Source organism: Blennius ocellaris (assembly GCF_963422515.1).
Source record: "Blennius ocellaris genome assembly, chromosome: 15".
In the NCBI taxonomy this organism is placed as follows: domain Eukaryota; kingdom Metazoa; phylum Chordata; class Actinopteri; order Blenniiformes; family Blenniidae; genus Blennius; species Blennius ocellaris.
In genome coordinates this window covers 21981067-22002440 of record NC_137664.1, presented here as the reverse complement: position 1 = coordinate 22002440, position 21374 = coordinate 21981067, and the positions used below count along the sequence as shown (strand labels likewise).

Genomic DNA, 21374 nt, shown 5'->3' with positions numbered 1-21374 from the left:
TAAAGGTTATTATGGCTGTGTTTTACTGCATCTGCTTCAGGTGGACGACATTCAACAAGATCCAAACTGCAGCAGAAACCAAAAGTAAGGGAAGATTGCATTTGACTAAAATGAGTCAAAAGACTTAAAAGAATTTAAACATATGCTAGATTTAAAACAAGTGATTAAAACAATTTAAATACAAAGAAATAACAGAGGATTTGATTTGCTGTTTGCTTTGAATAGTAAATGGAAAATGATTAATTGAGATCAAGGGGCACTGTATATAAGTTAATCTTCTTTCAGCTCGATTTTATTCAGGACTTTGGAAACTTTTGTTCCCTATTGTATTGATTTTACATTTAATTATCATTATTTCACAATGAATGACAAAAAAAACAAAAACAAAGTTAAACTGCAAAGCAGTTCTGTTGTGCTTCATAGTTACGTCATTTTTGTTGCACCCTGCAGCCACATAACTGGAAACACATTCAATAATTATATATTCAACCTGATTTATTACTATTTAACTGTAATTTGTGATACGACTTCAACTCCGTTGTGCAGGAGTGTTGACTGCTGACATCGGGGCTCTGACACAATCCCCAATGGCAAAATGACAAAAACACAGCTTCAACCATTTGTTTCTGAGGTTGTTTTTTTTGTAAGTAATGAAATATGAGCACCCTGATGCAGAACAAATGCTCCCTGAGCCCTTTGGCAAATTCATCCTGGAAAACTGCACTGCATGAAAAGGTTTCCCAAATATGAGACATGAACAGTGAATCCAGGAAAATTACTTAAAACTAGTGAAAGTATTTGTCCGTGCAGCAAGTAACTTCAACTTGATAAGAAATCTTGAAATATTATCCTTAAATGCAGATTGAAGATTATACTGTAAAATCAAGGAATAAAAATAAGTAAATAACCTTTATAACAAGACAAATTATACGTCATGTCAAAACATAATATTTGCCAAATAACTTGCTCAGTAGAGATACATATTTTACACCACGTCTTTAAAAAAAAAAAAGAAGAAGAAGAGAAAAACCGTACTGGATTTTGTTCTAGTTGTAAGTGTAACCATTAATCTTGTTTTACTGTGGAGGACAGGTTGGATGTAGGATTTTCTCCCCTTTGTGCTCGTCCCTCTGTCCAATTCCCAGGTACCCCCCCCCCCCCCACACACACACACACACACACACCAATATTTCCATACAATATTCTGCTGCTCTCTGTAATGAGATCGCTAAACGCCAGCTGTCATTTGGACGAAGGCCCGGCCGCCGGCGCTGATAAATGGATTACAGATGGCATCCATCCCTCTGGCCAGACTGGGCCAGTAGATAACAGAATTAGAGATAGAGTCCCAACCAGAATCAGCAAAATGTTCAGCTTCACAGAGAAAGTGGAGGCAAAGAAGAGGAAAGAGGAGATATGAAGGATGGCGCTGCAGCTTGAGAGCTTTTTTTTTTTTTTTTTGCTAATTTGTAGTTTTACCGATTCACTGAAGGTTTTCGGTAAGAAGGCTGAACAAAACAACACAACCAGCCGCAAGAAAAATACCTGTTCAATCTGTTCATCAATAAGTTACTTATTCTGCATATTTACCACCCTGATCGCAGCTGAACGCTGATTTAATATTTGTGATTGAATGATTGAATCAAGTCTAACATCAGTTACAGATACAATCCAATTAAACCCAATCCAATTAAAAACTGATGCATCATATCTGGAAAATATTTATTGATACAAATTCTACATTTTTGGTGAGTAGAAACAAAAAATGTGGTTTAAGTGAATAAGTAATACTGCAGCTTAAAAAGCTGCATCTATAGTGTTGTATCACACACAAAAACCGGATGTGTATGTATATTTAGTTTCATAACTTCAATATAAAACAATACATATTATATTTGGCTTTCTTTGTATTGGAGCTTTCCAAGTCATTCTGAGAAGGTTAAACTTTGATTTATGTTATTTTACAGTAAGCTATTCCACTACTTTAGTTCTTTCATCCTTTTAGATTAAAATTGCTTTTTTTCCCCTTTCAGCTATTTTAACCATATTAACAGTTTGACTCTTCTAGCTACTTTTAGCATTCGCTGCAGATGTTTGTTAGCTGTTTTTGTTTTTATCGTTTCAATCATTGCAACTCTTTTGCCTTGAAACATTTTTTTAATGTTTTTTATCGATATAAATTTTTTTTGTAGCTTTTTTTAATGACAATTATAGGCATGGTGGTAATTTAAAAGCCTGAGCCTTTTTTTAAATTATGATTTTAGTCTGCTTGTACCTGCTTTGGTTATTCTGGAAGTTTGTTTGGGGTTTTTAGAAACTATATCAAAGCCATTTTAGTCTTTTGGAAAATAAGTAAATAAAACAAGAAGGCCGTTGCTGGGCTAATCCCCCGCCGGAGGGCTTTATATTTTCTCACAAAGCAGCTCTAAGGCAGCACACTTGGTACACTAGAGGGTGTTCTATGGGTCCTAGTAGATAATTATGTAGAATCTGAAAGGTCTTCTTCATAAGCTATGTCAAAATACGTCTCCAGAGCCCAAAAGGTGTTTTTATGCACTTAGTGACCCTGTGACCTGATATGCAAATGAGGTCATGGTCACCATGGTGCCCCTTCTCCCCAGGTGGAGTGTCCATGTGTGAAGTTTGGTGACTGTGGGCCCAGGAACTGCTGAGAAATGTTTATATGAAAATACATGTATTGTGCAACCATGACGAGCAAACTTCAGACCCTACCAATCTTCAAGGTCAAGGTCAGGTCACTTGGTGTACTGGAGGTTATCCCTGGAGTGTGTGTCATGTGTGTATAACATTTCAGAGCCCTAGCTCAAAAACCTAGGCCTCCAGAGCCCAAAATGTGTTTTTAAGCACTTCGTGACCCTGTGACCTACTTAATATGCAAATTAGGTCAAGGTCACCATAGTATCCCTTCCCCCTCTGAGATGTATCCACATGTGAAGTTTGGTCACTGTGGGCCCAGGGGTTGCCCAGATATAGGTAGAAACGTTCAAACGGATGGACGTACGGACGTACGGACGGAGACTGTTTCAAGATCCCCCTTCGGGGCCTATCAGCCACGGCGGGGGATAATAAAGGCCCGTGTCACCAAACTTTTCCAATGTGGAATGGAAATAATCCAAAAAAAAAAAAAAAGCCTGAGAGTTTAGTTGATGAATTTCCAGACGAGTACAGAAAGTGACTGTAAGACGATCCTCAGACATCAGACAGAGCCGGCGAGCTCCACCTTGGTAGATATTCTGATTTTTGAAACAGATGTTAAAGGGTGCTCGGTATTAAAGTTGTTTTTTAATTTCTCCTTTTCTGGAATTCAGAGGAGAAAGTTCCAGACGGGCTGAAGATGGAAGTTTGGTGCAGATGCTCAGCAGCTACCTGCTGCCTCAGCTGCCTCTTGCGGCCGCGTGTCGACAGGCTGATTGATTTTTGAAGCCCATCGATCCGCCTCCTTCATGACCGGCGGATCTATTATAATGACGTTGGATTTGAATCTTATTTGTTGGCCAACCTGCTCCCAAACATAACTTAATAAACTAAAGCGATGGACGGCCGACCCCCCCCCCCCCCACCCGCCCCGCCAATCCCGCCGCTCGTCTAAATCGTCATAAAAAAGTGGAATGGATTGGGATAAAAAGGCTTTCTGCAAGAAATGTCATTATCTATAACGGAAGGAATCCATTTCAAAATGGGAGGGGGAGATGACACTGTACTGCAACAACAACCTGTGGAGTGCATGCAAACACTGTGAAATACCGTGAATGTCACAGAAGCAGTAACCTTCAGGAGGAAGCTGCGTCTTTTATCAAGAATGCCAATTAAACATGAAGAAATGCTCAGGAAGCTTCATTTTATTTATTCTAGTGTTCATTACAAGCTCTAAGAGCTGCTCAGTCATTGAATTGTTCTTCCTTTGTGGAGATGTTTTCTGTGGGAACTCCAAGCCAAAGGCATGGGTGAATTGTTCTAATGTGTGAATGTGTGTAATTGGAGCACAACTTCACAGAGCTGATACGATTCCTGTCTTATCAAAACTTCTTTGGGATGAGATTGGTCCCATGCAATCCTGTTTGTGACCTGATCAGAGTCCACGTAAAGGTACGGCAGATTAGTTCTCCCTGTTGGGAGCTTCACGAGGCTTTAAATTGTGACGGCAAAGTAAAAATGGTCCATTTTACGCCTTTCAACATTTCCTGGTTGGGCGTTGAACAAGGACCAAACTGTGCAAAACCATGACAGGACGGATCCGCCGATTGAATCCGATGATTTGCTAATCCAACCACTGGATTCAGTCTCCAGGTAAACAGACACTCATCTGTCAGTCAGACTGAATCAGACCGATGGAAAAGGAACAATATCAACGCAGCTATTGACTCACATTGATTAACATCAAAATTAAGTAACCATGTCAACATGCAGGATTAGAATTTAGTGGCTCATCTGCATTAACGCTGGTCTTTTTAAAACACAGTTCTATATCTCAATAGTTCAACAAGCAAAATAACTAATAACTTGGAATGAAGTGAACTAAAAGGTGCATCACATGCATGATTGCTTTTTTCAACATTGTGAGACATGGGAGTGCAACACTGACCATAAAAGAGTGAAGGCCTCCCTGAAATGAGAACAATTTGAGGTCAAATCAAATCCAAATGACCTGTTTGATGAGGCATCTTTTTGCGTTTTCGTAGCAGGAGTAAGAGGAGATTTAAAAAGGCTGGAAGCGGCGCTCCGTTGTGCCGTGGCGTCAGTTGGGAGCGGCTCAGGCCAACTTCCTCCCTCGTCTTTTCGCCGCGCTACAAAACAGCACAGTTCTTTTGTTTATTGGAGAAAACCGAGCCGCCAACTTTCCCAGCCGTCCTCCCTCCGCGCGCCGCCGCCGCCCCACCATCTTCCCATCATGCACTTCAGCCCTGCCTCCATTGGTAATCAATGGGAGACTGGTAAAACCTGATCGCCAGGGACCGGGGGAGGGGATCAATAGCAGCAGGAAACTGATGTGAGAACCAAGCGGAGGAGGAGAAAGTGAACGACAGGCAGAAAAAGCACGGTGGGAGGAAAGATTTAGACAACGGGCAAAAACAAATCTGAATATACAACAACTCTGGAAGCAGAGCGAGCGAAGCCAAGACGACCACGTCTCTGCACCGTGAAACAAAAGAGTGGAGGAGGAGGGTGGTGGTGGTGGGGGGGGGATTTGTCCTTACAGCAAATGTCAGGAGACAGAAAATCTGGGGAAATAATTGAAAACACAATTAAGTTGATAGAGAAAAAAGATTTGAGTCCTGAAACAGTGGCTGCCCTTCCAACTGGCCCGGGCCCATTTGAAGGTTAAGTGTATTTTACCGTCTTAAGACAGACAGGGGAGCTATCTGCGCTCACGGCCAACGCCGTGCTTCAATTAGAAGCTCCAGGCCGGGGGGGGGGGGGGGGGGGGGGGGGGGGGGGAAGAGTCCACGGGACACACCACCCAGGACAAAGTCAATGGAGCAAAATGATTGGATCCCGTTACCTCTGCTCGTCATCTACTGGCATTACTTTTTATTTTCTGTGATCTTTTCCCTCTGATACTTTCAATCCTAGTCCAACATATTTTTTCTTGCCACTACAATAATACAGTACTACATCTTGTCACGTTAGGACTGAAAATTAAGCTACCAGTTGTATATTTAACAGGTAGCAGAGTTACTAACCAGATATAGAAAGAAAAAAGTAACTTCTAGCCTGTTGTTAATGACGTCGCTGGCCGTGAATTCATCTCATCTGTTCATCATCATCTCTCTGGGCCGCGAATGCATCACAGACAGACATGTTATATGTCACTCCTCCTTCAGTATAAAGGAGTTCCATGCAGTGGAAACTACGACCATCGCTCTGTTCAGTACTGAGCCTCAACATCAAGTGTGGGACAACAAAGTCAAGCCACTACCGTTAGTCAAGTACATATTTTGAAGAGTTAATTGGGATGAATCACTTGTGCAGTGCATGGAAATGTAATTTAGCATGTTGCTATCATGCTAAATACAGAACGATTGAAGATGCCGCCACGACTTCAGCCACATATTTTCCCTCATAAAAGCTGGTTTTGCTTCTTTTCAGGATAGTGATGGAGAAGAGGAGCGTCCAGCGCGACGGACGTCTCCACCGTGTAGCAGGTCCACCGAGGGGAAATGTGTTCTGAAGCGTTAGCACACCTGTCTAACGGGCAGCTAATGGCCCAGTCTGGAGATAAATCCAGCCATCAATTAAAAATCCATACGGTGTTTATGGGTATTGATCGGCCCCTATTATGAAGCGTTTGCTGTATGTTTTCACCACATGGCAGATCGTGATCAGACATTTAGCCACGCGTGCTCCAGCCTCAAACCAAATGTTCAGTAGGATTAGAGGACCGAGAAACATATGAATAAACTGCATAGAAGCACCTTTTGCAAATAATAAAAGTTCTTATTTCTTACCTTTGTTTCCTCCATTATCAGCCATGTATTTGCAGTATAATTCACCGCCAGACAGCCATTTATTACGGATAATTGTCCTGTCACTCGGAGGCCGTCACACTCGCACTGAAAATGTCTCCTGATGTTAACTTCACTAATGCAGAGACACCGAAGGACTGCTTCTTCATAAAAGGAGAAATTGTTTTTCTTTTCTTTTTTTTTTTTAAATTGAAGCCGCTGTTTGTCAGTCACTTTTTCCTATCGCTCCCACATAAATCAAATCTGTCTAATGCAATTAGATTTTAACTTGGGGCAAATGAAAAGAATTACAACTTAAATGGGGAGATGGAGGGGCAACGGAAATATCAAAGAAACAATCAAAAAGGGTGAAGAAGAAGGAGACAAGAACACAAAAAGAACAATATTTCATTATACACCACTGGGTTTTAGCCAAATTAAATCAAAATGTTATTTCAAATTAAGTGCAATTAAGTTTTGTGACGTGTCAAAACTCTTGTTTTAATGTCAATCTTCGGATATTTTCATCTAATGAATTTAAACCACAAGTTTACTTCACATCAAAATGTTATTTCCATTTTTATTGGAGATTGTTTGAATTATTTATGGTTTTGGTACAAATCACTTCCTGAATGTTTCTGTAGAGTTACTTACAGCCATATTGTTCTAAAGTTGAATTCACAGGATAAAAAACAAGTTATTTTTAGGTAAAAGTCCTTTCCAGTACTTCAAACAGGTTCGGGTCTCCACCAGGGGTAGGGGACCCTGGTCCTGGAGGGCTGCAGCCCTGCATGTTTTCAATGTGTCCTCACATCAACACAGCAATCATTGACTCATTATCAAGCTTCCTGCAGAGCCTCGTCATGAGAACTCAGGTGTGTTTGAGCAGGGAGACATTGAAAACATGCAGGGCTGCGGCCCTCCAGGACCAGGATTCCCTAACCCCTGATCTAGACCAAATACTACAGATAATAATGTAATATTGCAGCGATGCATGTCCATACTGAACACAGGCATTATTTATGAACAGGTCTGCTGATAGGAGGAAGTGAACTTTTAGGCTAATGATTTCAAAAAGAGCTCCTGGGAGTCATTCTTTAAACAACGTCAGATCAATGGAGCACATTTGAATCAGGTACTTTGTCTTAGAAAAAAAAAAACACTCAAATGGTTTGAGTGTTTTTTTTTTTATAAGACAAAGTACCTGATTCAGCCTCACAAAAACCTTGAAACAAGATTAACGGTCCTGGAAGGTCTTGCAATGGCATTTCAAAGACTTCTGAGAGAAACTTTGAACCAGTGGTGAACTTTTAGCGCCGTGGCTTTTCTCCATTGTTGTGGATGGTCAGCCCAGTGGACTCAGAAAGCAAAGTGAGGCAGATGAAAACCAGAGTACCAGCTGAAAGGTTAAAGGGACTCATTGAACATCTCACTGAAGAACCTGATTAAAAGAAGGATTAAAAAAAAAACTAAACTCGTATAGACGCATGTTCCAGATGCACTGGGACACATCATCACTGATGTAACCTGGACTTGACCGAGACTCCCTGTACTGCAACACCTTCTGCTGGTCAGTCCTGAACGTCCCAGGCAGACCTGATGTGTTCGCTGAAGGTGACTTGATGGGCTTGTGTTGGACAACTCTGCAGGGATACGTTGGCTGGACAGCGTGGAGGGGTATCCATGCTCTGTGGGGTCATTCCTGGCCGGGCTCCTCCTGCGCCTCACTAGAAGTGGATCCCCTAAGTCACAGTGTGTTGTCCTGTTTCCTGCACTTCATCCTGGTCGCGGGGGTTTAGACACACTTTCCCGCAGACACATCTTGCACTCATTGTCAAATTTACATACGCATGTGTCAATGCCGTTGGGTCTGTCTTGTCAGGCTCCCCATGGTGCAAGTCTCAGAAGCAATTCTGCAGCAAGTCTTTGGTTTTTGCCTTACGGAAGATACAGGGGGTTCTTCCTGCTAGTTCTTCCTGCCCCAGGTGCTGTCTATTTCGAGACATCAACTGTCTCTCCAATCGTCAACAAGCTGTGCTCTGTTGCCACCCAGTCACTTCTCAAACCCAGAGGTTGGTTGAAAGCAGCAGGGTAGACCAACAGACGACTCACCCACCACCTTTCCCAACCACTCTGGACCTGCCATGTCCATGCTTATGTTTGTTCGGCCAAATGAGACGTTTCAGGATCTAATAATCATCCGATGGGGGAAATGCAACACATGGCTTGGCAAACAGGACAATCATTCTTGGATTGCCAGGTAACTTTAGATTGTAATCTTGTTCCAGCAGTACCTGAATACACACCAATGGAAAGTGGTTCCAGAAGGTTCCAGGATTCAATCTGAATAGGACCCATCAGTCAGGGACTTTGTTCCACAAGCATGAAGAGGGGAAATGAAGGATATTTCTAGGGGTTCAATAGATTTTTGTAGCAACAGTAGATACTGATAGTCAGTGAGGGAAAGTCACTTCAGCGACTTGCCCAAAGACACTTTGACACATGACGAGTCCAACATGGGGATCAAACACATGGACCGGACCAACTCTGGAAGAGCCACTGGTTTCAACTTCATGCACAAGTTCACATTATGGGGAAGGCAACTGGTGCTTACATACAGAAACACCTTTTTTTAAATCACAAAGATAAAGTATCTGATGAGGTGAAACAGTGTGGAGCAGTTCCAACACAGCACAGCAGGCATCAGATCAGTGTTATGATTCGCGTTATCTAACCCATATTGCTTAGAATGCTTTTCAGGCCACTCAGAGACACTTAACAGGCAGAAACTATCATATTAAATAAAAAGCAGAGGAGGTTAAACAATAGGTACATTTTTTAAGAGGAATTTGAATGTGACTGTGTGTGGCGGGGCGGGGGGATGCACATGAGACTCAGGTAACACAGGCCTCGACTACCGGCTAGAAGAAGACTGGACTACTATAGTCCTTTTTAATTCATGTCTACAAAACCTTCAGAGTACAATATGATGCACACGTTCAAGAGGCCCAATCAAGTCAATTAGTCAGCCAGGAAACCTAGGAAATCCAAGAAAATTGCACAAAAAAAAACAGCACGCACGCACGCACGCACACACACACACACACGCACGCACGCACGCACACGCACACGCACACGCTCACACACACCCCCCTCCCTCAAGGCCAGCCTTCATCTTTGTGACACATTCACACACCCTGACACACAAAGGAAACCACCCACAGACACTGTCCAACATCCCTTCGTGCACATATCATTGTGCTGTTCATTCAGCGAAAACACGTACGTGTGTGTGTGCGTGCGTGTGTGTGTTCCACTATAATTAGGTGAGTAGGAGGCGAGAAAGAAGAATGAACTCTTTACACCAATGCCCTGTGTATCACGGCAGAGATGTAAAATTACAGTTAGACTCTGATTATATATATGTATTTATTTTTATTATTATTATTATTATTTTAAATATATATATATATATTTTTTTTTAATATATATATATATATATTTGTTTTTTTTTTATATATATACATTTCGGTTTAGAATACACTAGTGGTTTGGACAAAAAACAGTCCTTTTAGTATATGTTTAAATGAAACACAATGTTGTTCACACCACGTTGTCTTGTATTGCTTCTTTCTTCAGAAAAAAAACAAAACATTCCTGTACATTATGAACATTTGGACAGCAGCTCCACGGGCCGACCCGTAATACAATAATATTCCCATGCAGCAGCTGTGTATCCAGCAGAGAAACAATCAGAGCGGCGGCGCACAACATTTATCTCTCCATAAGTTCAATCTGCTCCGAGGAGAAATGTGAGCTGACCCAAGCGACCTCCAGGCTCACATATTAGATTAGCGAGAGAGGCTGGCGTTTCAGCTAACCAAATCACAGTGGGGCTAATGACACTGAGAGGTGAGGGTCAGCCCAGTGGCTGACCTGTGACCTCGGGCCACTGCTTCTGCGGACCCCTCGCAGAAACCCCAAGGACAACCAGGGAGCGGGAGGAACAAAACGCTTCCACCTTTATTCGTGCTGCTCGTGGTACAGAGTACGTAAAACCAACCCAACGATGCATATTTATTAAAAAAAAAAAACTATGAGGGCAAAACATCACTTATTTCATTTCACACCTGAGTGGGAAGAATCAGCTCTCTGTGCCTTCAGGCAGCACAATGAAAAGTGAGGTGGGGGAGGGGGGGGGCTATATCTGGCAGAGAGACCTTTGACCTCCCTGAGGTCAGAGCCTCAATCTGGGGTTGAGGATGACGCAGCCTGTCCGTTAGCAGAGCAGCCTTTAATCCGGAGTCGGACCGGGTTAGCGATCGGGACTGATGGGAACAGGCTCTGCACCAAGGTGAAGGTGTTTCAGCCTGTTTACATGAGAACCATCATGAGAGACACTGGAACCCCCCCCCCCCGCAGCTTCACGCTGAGCCTGCAGCTCCTACAGCCGTTGGAGCGGAAGCTACAGCTCAGTGTAACTTCTGTAACCGCTCTATATTATTGAGTCTTTATTAACCAGGAAATCCAGCTGCAAATGATCAATTCACTTCTTTCGATCTTTGGAATGAATCGCCATGGGAACCTGTGTTGCAACAAGGAGGCAAATAACGTAATAAGAAATGTGTTTTTCATAATGGATCGGCTGCATGTGTTGGCGCTGTGGACGTCACCTGCAGCGCTTTGTCAATGCCGGTTTACTGAAATAAAGTTTGCAACAAAAAAAACAAACAAACAGCTGAACAGAGAAAATACAGAACTTAAAGTTACGCGGCCAGAAAAAAAAAAAAAATTATTATACTTCCCATACCAGGTCTCCCTTCTGCACAGAGAATAAACCAATAAACTAAAACAAGAACATCACCACTCATTTCCACACATTTCTAACCCGCAGTTTGAAATCCATCACACCGAAGTCGATATGTTTACAAACAAACTGGAATTTGTATCCATCAAACTGTCTATGTTTCACTGACTGCCGTCATCTTCGGACACCTGCCGCAAGGGTTTCTGGGAAATGGAAGATGGCGTCGTCGTGGCGGTTTCATCCCAGATAGACGCTTCCCACATATATACAATATATAGCAATTAAAGTTATTATTAGCTATTTCTCATTCAGCTATTTCTCATTCTATTTCTCATCTATCTATCCATCTATCTATCTATCTATTAGTGCTGTCAACCGATTACATTTTTTTTTATCAATTGCATAATATTCAGTAATCAATTGCGATTAATCGCATTGTTTTTCTACTGAAGACTGAAGCTTGTAATGGATATTTATTCAGGGGAAACTGTGGAATAAATGTATGACTCAACACACAGAGTCTATATTTAAACTCAAAGACTAGTTTTATAACGTGCTTTTAGCTTTGCATGAAACTGTTTCTCTCCAAGATTAGGAAAATAATACAAAACATTAATTCATTCATTAATAAACATCTAACATTAGTCTGGGTTTTGTTAGAATGCCGGTCCACCACTATGAGAATTGGAATATTTCGAGAATCAAAGTTGTAAACTTCTTACATGAACACAGTGGCAATCGTACACTGTAACGCACACACACACACGCACACACACACACACACACACTTGTCCTGTGTGGATTCTGGTAGAGGAACTTAATGACAAGAACAAGGTAAGGAGTAAGGAAGTCAGTAGTTCTTGGTGGGAAGGCCACAACATGGCCTGTCTGTGACTTCTGGTTCTGATAAAGGAGTGAATCAGACGTGAACGTCTTCATAACCTCACACATGCTGAGGAGGTCTGCAGACTTCAGATTTAAAAAAAACAAAACACATCCGTCCTACACACAACTGCTATCATCACTGCCAAACAAACTTCCAAGGTTCGAAAGCTCAATAACAGTTTCCTCCAAATAGTAAATCTTTAGAAATAGCTAAGAAGTAACGGTTTCATGTGTTTATATTTTTAGCCTTAATGACAAAGAACTGAGATGGAATGTCTCCATATGCTTTAGTGTTCAGTGTTATTTAGCATCGTCATCTTTATATCAGTGTTTAGTCAAATGTTTCGGGACCAAAATACCAGGGTAGATTGGATGACCTGAAGTGTGTGTGTGTGTGTGTGTGTGTGTGTGTGTGTGTGTGTGTGTGTGTGTGTGTGTGTGTGTGTGTGTGTGTGTGTGTGTGTGTGTGTGTGTGTGTGTGTGTGTGTGTGTGTGTGTGTGTGTGTGTGTGTGTGTGTGTGTGTGTGTGTGTGTGTGTGTGTGTGTGTGTGTGTGTGCCATTTGCCTACATATCATTGTTTCACTAAAATCACCAAAAGGCAGAAGCGAAAGACTTTTGGAACAAAGTAAAAAGTTTGTCTTCACCACAGCAGAGTGTTGAGAGTGTTTGAGACTTCAGCGAAGAGATTCCATACAGCAGAGAGAGAGAGAGAGAGAGAGAGAGAGAGAGAGGGAGACAATGCTGCCGTCGATAGTAGAGAAATGAGCTGCGAGAAATGATAAATTGTCAGATACATCTGTGATATTGACTGGACTGAGAGAGCGGTGGAGGGTGGAGGGTGGAGGGAGGAGGGTGGAGGGAGGAGGGAGGAGGGAGGAGGGAGGAGGGAGGAGGGAGGAGAGTGGAGGGAGGAGAGTGGTGCAGCAGACAGTCTGAACCACTGGTGGGAAAGAAAAGCCTCATTAGGACAAATGAGAAAATACTGCTTCATTACATTTTTCAGTGATGATTTGATCTTTGTCTGACTAATAAATGAAAAGAATTTCGTTTTTTTTTTTTTTTTTCCCTTTCCCAGCAGAGTCTCTCCTGTGTGTCTGCCACAGTTACACATTCAGAGATACGTGACAAAGATAAATGAAGTGTGTGTGTGTGTGTGTGTGTGTTTCCACCTGTGCTGCAGGTGTCAGTCGTTTCCCGGAGAGTGTTTCACACCTTCGTGTGTGTGTGTGTGTGTGTGTGTGTGTGTGTGTGTGTGTGTGTGTGTGTGTGTGTGTGTGTGTGTGTGTGTGTGTGTGTGTGTGTGTGTGTGTGTGTGTGTGTGTACACGCTACACTAAACTGCTTTTAACACCATGCAGGCCACAGTCCAGTGAGAAGGAAACACCTTCTGATGTAATCCCACATTATATTTGGGTTTAATAATGTTTTCCAGTTAAAACCTTAAGCTTTCGTTGTGTTCCAACTATTCCGCTTAATGAAAAACAACAATTTTTGAAAAGCGGCTTCAACAAGGTTTTTTGAAAGGTTTTGGTCTCTGAAGGGAAAACACCACTCTTCTAGCTGGAGAAAGTAGATCAACTGTCACAACACTGGAGGATTTTCTGTTGTGAATTGAACTTCTCCAACACAGTGCACAGCTACGACACCATCATTTCAACTTAAACCACAAAGAAACATTTGCAAGCATGCAAAGTCACATTCACAGATGAATAGATTGTACTGAGCTCCAGCACCACTACCACTGTACGACTGCAATACTAAAACCATTATACTGCCACCATGAGGTGGTAGTATTATGGTGTGAGTAATGGAGACAACAAGAAGTTACTGTAATTATGTTTTTTAACGTGTTCCTCACAACACTGACTGTAATAATGACCAACAGCTTGAATTGTGACATGCGAAACATCATTATTGGAGTTTTTGAAGCCATACATCACTGCTTCTGTGTCACAAATGTTGTATTTCTTCCTACCTGCTGTGATATCGTCGTCTGTGACGTCCATCTCTTCTTCCGGGACCTTGGTTTCTATTGGCTGAGCCTCGGCGGGGGGCGGAGCCGGGGGAGACGGCTCGGTGGTCGTTCCAGCTGAGGGAGACGAGAAACACTTGATTTAATATGAAATATCATCTGGTTTTCTCTCCAAGGTAATGACACTGTGTGTGTGTGTGTGTGTGTGTGTGTGTGTGTGTGTGTGTGTGTGTGTGTGTGTGTGTGTGTGTGTGTGTGTGTGTGTGTGTGTGTGTGTGCTTCTAAATATCAGGCTCCGCTAATAAAGGTTTATTGGGCTCCCTAATTATCTGGAGAAGTAAAGGAGAAACCCCCCCCCCACACACACACACACACACACTATATTTAGTGCTTTCATTTAGCCCGTATCGCTCTATTGCCAATTAAGTGTGGCTTTTCATTAGCTGCTGGTGCTAATGAATGTTGCTGCGCTAATGAATGAAGCGACCAAAGGTAGCCCGTGTGGGGCTAATCTCTGAAAACACACCTTGCTTAATGAATTACACCAAAGTGCACACGCACACACGCACACACACACACACACATGCACACACACAAACACACACAGACAGTGTCAACCTCAATATATTTTTCAATTGTTCCGATTATATTATTGTACAGTTTCTAAAGTCAAAAGGAAAATTTATAAAAAAACATTTTACCAATAACACACACACACGCACACACACACACACACGGAGACTAATTACACTGATTGATCCTGGTTAACTCGGTGCCTCATGTTCCAATTAAAGCGCTCTCACACACAATACTGACAGCTCTGCATAATGACTTTATATCACACACACGCACACGCACACACACACACACACACACACACACACACACACACACACACACACACACACACACACACACACACACACACACACACACACACACACACACACACACACACACACACACACACACACACACTGACAGAAGGCCGATACGAAGCCCGCTTGTTGATTACACGTCCAAAACATTAAAGTGATAAAAACGTAATTGGACTTAATGGAAACATAACTAATGTTTTACTGAATGAAAGGTTCAGTAAAGTCAGATTGTCCTCTTACACCAACACATTTCAATACAAGCACATGAAAGGTTTGATTATTGTACTCAGGGTGGACAGTTTAACTGTTAAACTACCTATTATTAGCCGAGCTGTGGTGGAAATGCACGTTGTTGCTTTAAGAGTGGAGAAAACATCCTCCGAGCTGCTTTTAGTTGTAACTTTCAGTCGGAAAGCACTTGGGCCACAGATTGAAGAATTCACAACTGTTCTACAGACATAACATGGAGAAAAGAGGAAATAATCCTGAAAACTACGGATTATGATAGAAGAACATGGTTCTGGACACATTTCTAACCATGGGAAGAAAATAAGTGAAATATTTAGATATTTAGATATGCTTAGTAAAATATTTAAATGTGCTTGTGTATAGACAGATTCAAACTAATATATATTGTAATATTTAAGTATATAGACATACAGTAACTGTATAGTAACCAGATAGAGTTATAGACAGGTACAGGAGCCAGAAAAAAAAAATAGTGTGATATATAGAGAAATATACCCACGTATAAATATAGAGGGTATATAGACAGTAGATATGTAGTAATACAGATTAACATGTAGGTATATAGATATACATTTACAGACACAAGTAGATTTGCTAGAGATACAAGGACAAATAGATCTGTCGGTATATAGTATTGTGGTGGAGAATAGATATATGGATATAATATAATAAGGAATAATAGGTATCAAATCAAATATGTATATTATGAATGGATTTCACTTATACAACACTTCTACAACACTTTACATCTTTAATCACAGCCCCTAATGAATATGACGACATCGGGACCGTAGGTAAACAAGTATAAATTGTAGTAACTTCTACAAAAAGATAAATGGGGGGGGGGGGGGGGGGTGTAAATAAAGGGAAAGTAGCTGAAGCAGATTAAATGGTTAAAGCATCTAATTACGAGGAATGTAATGGTACACACAAGTCACGGCTCGGTACGCACCTCGGTATGGGCGTCATGCTTTGGTATGGATTCAGTACCACGGAAATATAGCAGCAAAAATTCTGACGTGTAAAAAAATTATTGAAAAAGCCTAGTTTTTTTCATTTATTTTGATAGACTGAAAAAGTGAAACATCTCCTGTCATAAAAAGTAAAAGGATTAGAATAAGGTATAAAACAAATGCATTAGGAGGGAAGCAATCACAAGTTGTTTTGGGTAATGTTGGCGTGTCGCTCATGTGAAGAGGCTGCCGGGACACGCTGCTACACACAACTTGTTCTTTTCCTCACACGAGTCATAGGCTTTTCTAATTCCACGTTCACCATCACTCTCTTCTTTGTGTTCTTCTCCTCCTTGTCCTTCTTTGTTCTGTAATTACGGTTTCAGGCTCATTACTGCTGCATGGATTGAAAGAAGGACTCATTTCTTTTAATACTGAGTCGGATGTGTTGGTCGTGTGCCTCCGTGCACCAAACTGTGACGGTACGGGACGAATACAAATACCGTGACACCCCAAATAAATATCTGTAAAAAAAAAAGGAAAACACCTTAAAGAAAGAAAATGTAGTTTGCGTTCAGTTTTATATTATTGATGATGCGCATCTATGTGAATCATGGTTTTAGGCAGACATTGGTGTTTAGAGTGTCCACCTTCCGTCTCCACAAGCGGCAGGTGAGCGTCACTGGACTTTGGTTACATCACAGGTGAAAAGGCTTCCTGCCAATGTTTCATCACCGCGTCACTCACTTCAGTTCTTTCTCTATACAAACACCACTCGTGAGGAGGGGACAGGAGGCGGACGCTCCTTTCCGACCCACCCAGAATTGACGAGCAACCTCTCCTTCTCTCTGTGTCATGAGTCATCCTCCCACCGCCACCGTCACTGCCATCATCACCGCCACAAGATTATTCGATCGGCACACATATGCAGGAGTTTGGGGTTTTTAGAACCATGAGTGTGAGCGGTGTGGCTTCAGTCAGTCAGGTGTTGTGTTGATCTGATTATATACAATTACGTGAATAATTGCCGCTGTCTGTGAGGTGAAGGAGTGAAGGACCACTGTCTGTGAGGTGAAGGAGTGAAGGACCACTGTCTGTGAGGTGAAGGAGTGAAGGACCACTGTCTGTGAGGTGAAGGAGTGAAGGACCACTGTCTGTGAGGTGAAGGAGTGATGGACCACTGTCTGTGAGGTGAAGGAGTGAAGGACCACTGTCTGTGAGGTGAAGGAGTGAAGGACCACTGTCTGTGAGGTGAAGGAGTGAAGGACCACTGTCTGTGGCAGTGATGAGGAAGTGAAGGAGTGAAGGACCACTGTCTGTGGCAGTGATGAGGAAGTGAAGGAGTGAAGGACCACTGTCTGTGGCAGTGATGAGGAAGTGAAAGAGTGAAGGACCACTGTCTGTGGCAGTGATGAGGAAGTGAAGGAGTGAAGGACCACTGTCTGTGAGGTGAAGGAGTGAAGGACCACTGTCTGTGGCAGTGATGAGGAAGTGAAGGAGTGAAGGACCACTGTCTGTGGCAGTGATGAGGAAGTGAAGGAGTGAAGGACCACTGTCTGTGGCAGTGATGAGGAAGTGAAGGAGTGAAGGACCACTGTCTGTGGCAGTGATGAGGAAGTGAAGGAGTGAAGGACCACTGTCTGTGAGGTGAAGGAGTGAAGGACCACTGTCTGTGGTAGTGATGAGGAAGTGAAGGAGTGAAGGACCACTGTCTGTGGTAGTGATGAGGAAGTGAAGGAGTGAAGGACCACTGTCTGTGGCAGTGATGAGGAAGTGAAGGAGTGAAGGACCACTGTCTGTGGCAGTGATGAGGAAGTGAAGGAGTGAAGGACCACTGTCTGTGGCAGTGATGAGGAAGTGAAGGAGTGAAGGACCACTGTCTGTGGCAGTGATGAGGAAGTGAAGGAGTCAGTGTCAGCGTTGTTCCTCCAGACAGTGCAGCAGAGATCTAAACTTCATGTATTATACATTTTTTTTTTTTACAATTTAGTTTAGTATAGTCACTTTTAAATCTAAACAAATGCAAGTGTGATTAAAAAAGAATAGCAACAATAAAATAACATTTTCGACACGGCTCGTTTGGGAGTTGTGCTATTTATAGAACAGGTCTGTGAGGCGACCTGGTGACCCGGGTACCGTGTTGGTGAGTCCTGGTTTTTACAGTGTAGGCCTTTACACTTTACAGCTCATAGTGAGCGAGAGAGAGAGAGAGAGAGAGAGAGAGAGAGAGAGAGAGAGAGAGCGAAGAGAGAGAGAGAGAGAGAGAGAGCGAGAGAGAGAGAGAGCGAGAGAGAGAGCGAGAGAGAGAGCGAGAGCGAGAGAGCTCAACTGCCCTGGCTGAGCCAACGACAAAGGGAGGTACGGTGGTAGAGAGAAAGAAAAAATAGGGGGATGGATGAGGAAGGTGGATGACAGTGGGGGAGGAGGAGGAGCAGGAGGAGGATGAGGAAGAGGCGTGCTGCCCTGCTCCAAGGTCAAGCTTGTCATGTCAGCCATGACACATAGCTCCCAGCATGCCTTGTTAACCTCCAGGACCTCCTCCTCCTCCTCCTCCTCCTCCTCCTCCGTTCTGTCTGTTGCTCTCTCTCCTCCTCTTCCAGAGCAGAATCACTGCTCCTCTTTCCACCTTTCACTTCTCTTTCATTCATTTTTCATCATGACATCGTTTTCTAACGGTTCCTTTTAAGAAACACCACATCGCTGCTCGGATGTTTTTTTTTAAAGGGGTCATATCATGGAAAATGGACGTTCTAAAGGTTTTCCCACCAGTAATAATATACCTGGAGCGACGCCCCAGAAGAGAAGAAAGTCTGTCCTCTCTCTCTCCCTTGCTTGTTTCAGTTTTTAAAAAGTGTGTTGCACCAACTAGTGAATCAGAATTCAAACCCTCCTCTTCACAAGATGGGCATGTGTGGGCGGAGCCAGTCCAGGTCACACTGACACAGCAGATTCTGAATGCAGCTCCGATAATACAATATTGAAATGGCTGAAAATCGAGGAAAAGCAACTTTGAATACAACTTTTCTGGACCAACAAGAAAGTGTTGAGAAACTGTATAATAGAGTTTAATTTTCAATCTTTTACCATTTCTACTGTTTCTTTCACTTTGGGGGAACTTTTACCTCAATATAAAGTCTGAATATATTACATAGAACAGTTTATAATTGCTCTATATAATTTACCTCCTGAAACTCGTGATTTAGAGGACGAGTTTGAATGTCCTCACAGAGAATGTACATTTAATCAAATTTAAAAACAAGAACATTTGGTTGTTTATAGCTTCTTCTATCTTTCTAGAAGCTTCTGGCAGCCTGTTTGCTGCCGATTTCTATAATGACTATCTATCTATCTATATCCATATCTATATCTATATCTATATCCATCGGTCGACCACAGTCAAGGTGGTGTTCACTAGCGAGCACCGTGTTTCCCTGTCCTCCATCAGTCACCACTGACTTTTCATGGAATTCAGAGGCCGCCTCCCTCTGTTTTCTATTTGCAGCCCACATGGGGAAAAAAAATCCCTTTATCAGAGATTTACAAGAGTTACGCTCTGTTCAGAGTTGTAGATTGATTGAGGTCGGATTCAGACCCTTCAATTTTGGATCAAATACCCAGAAGCTTCACCTCAATCCCCCTGCTGAACACATGCTAACATGCTAACACATGCTAAGCTTCTTCTACTGAAGCGTTGGTGCTGCAACATTGCAGCTCTCCAGCATGACGGTTGCCCCTGGGCTTCATTGGGGTGACCTGGAGACAAGCACATGACTGCACTGTGGTTTCCTGTGTCCACTGAGCCTGATCCCAAAAACACTGCGGTTGGTGGAGGTTTGGTCCAAGTCACTACCTTCTCGGTGTCTTTTTAGATGTCTGTGCATCCAAACACTGCGACGACTGGAAACGTCACAGAAAACAAACTTTTGCTTTGAGGATGTTTTCCTAATGTTCTTGTTTCTGTTTGACAACAGAAATTCTGATGCTTTTGTATTATGATTACTTTTTTATTGGAAAATACACACACACACACACACACACACACACACACACACACACACACACACACACACACACACACACACACACACACACACACACACACACACACACACACACACACACACACACACACACACACACACACACACACACACACACACACACACACAAAACTGTTTTATGCAGTCAGACAAACATTTGTGAATGTGTTGTTTTTTTGAATTTTCCCATAACTTTAGACATTTCATTAGTTTGGTTTAACAAAGTTGGTTCACAAGCTTAATATTATGTGTTTTTCACGATGTGAAGAACTTTAAAAAAAACAAAACAACCAAAGGCTCAGTGAAGGAGTGGAAGAACGGTTGAGCAGAAGGAGGTGAAGATATGAGAAGAAGAAAGGATGAACCCAACAAGGAGATGATGAAGAGGAGGAGGAGGAGAATAAGATGAGAGGAGCAGAGGAGGAGGAGCTGGACCTCCTACGACAGCCGGCCGATGAGACTGACCAACTGAAGATGGAGGAAGTACTGACTGCTGGTCAGTGATCAAAGAAACATCTGTTTATCGTGTGTGTGTGCGTGTGTGTTTTGGCATTATTTACAAGTTAATATATTCCTTAACTACAGATGCATTTAGTGGAGTTTAATGTTCTGAAGCCCTCTGGCAGTGATATTTCTTATGGCCGTTAAGGATTTTTAAATATATCTTAGGCAAACCAAATGGGGTCGGAGTGATCATTTCTTTTTTTTAAATAAATTCTAATATATATTATTTAATTTCTTTTGTTGCTATTTAGTTGATGTTGTGGTTGTTGATGATGGTGTCTTGTTGTCGTTCGGTCCATATACCCTTATCTTCAGAAATACAATAGAAACCTTTGAAAAGGTTTGATGTTGATATTATCGTAATGCAATACAGACAATGCCGACGGACAGATTGACCGAGTTACCCTGGAAGGGGAGCAACATTGTTGTAGCCGTATTAATACGCACGTCTGAATAAAAACATACAATTCATGAAACGAAATGACAAAAAAACTACCAGCATCACATGTAAAGACCAATTCAACAGACACTGGTTTGTCGTATGGAGAATAGTCTGTGGTCTAATCAAACATGTTTTAAAAGATGGTTTTACTTTGTCTACCTTATTAAACTAATTACATAA

The 21374-nt window shown here is 42.3% G+C and overlaps 1 protein-coding gene across 1 annotated transcript in view; it reads right to left on the bottom strand.

Annotated features, from left to right (window-relative positions):
* The window catches only part of wdr7 (WD repeat domain 7), a 115011-nt gene that overhangs the window by 33151 nt on the left and 60486 nt on the right, over positions 1 to 21374 (bottom strand). Inside the window, 1 exon segment of the mRNA XM_080510095.1 lies at positions 14132 to 14245. Within this exon segment, the coding sequence (XP_080366221.1) occupies positions 14132 to 14245 (114 nt within the window).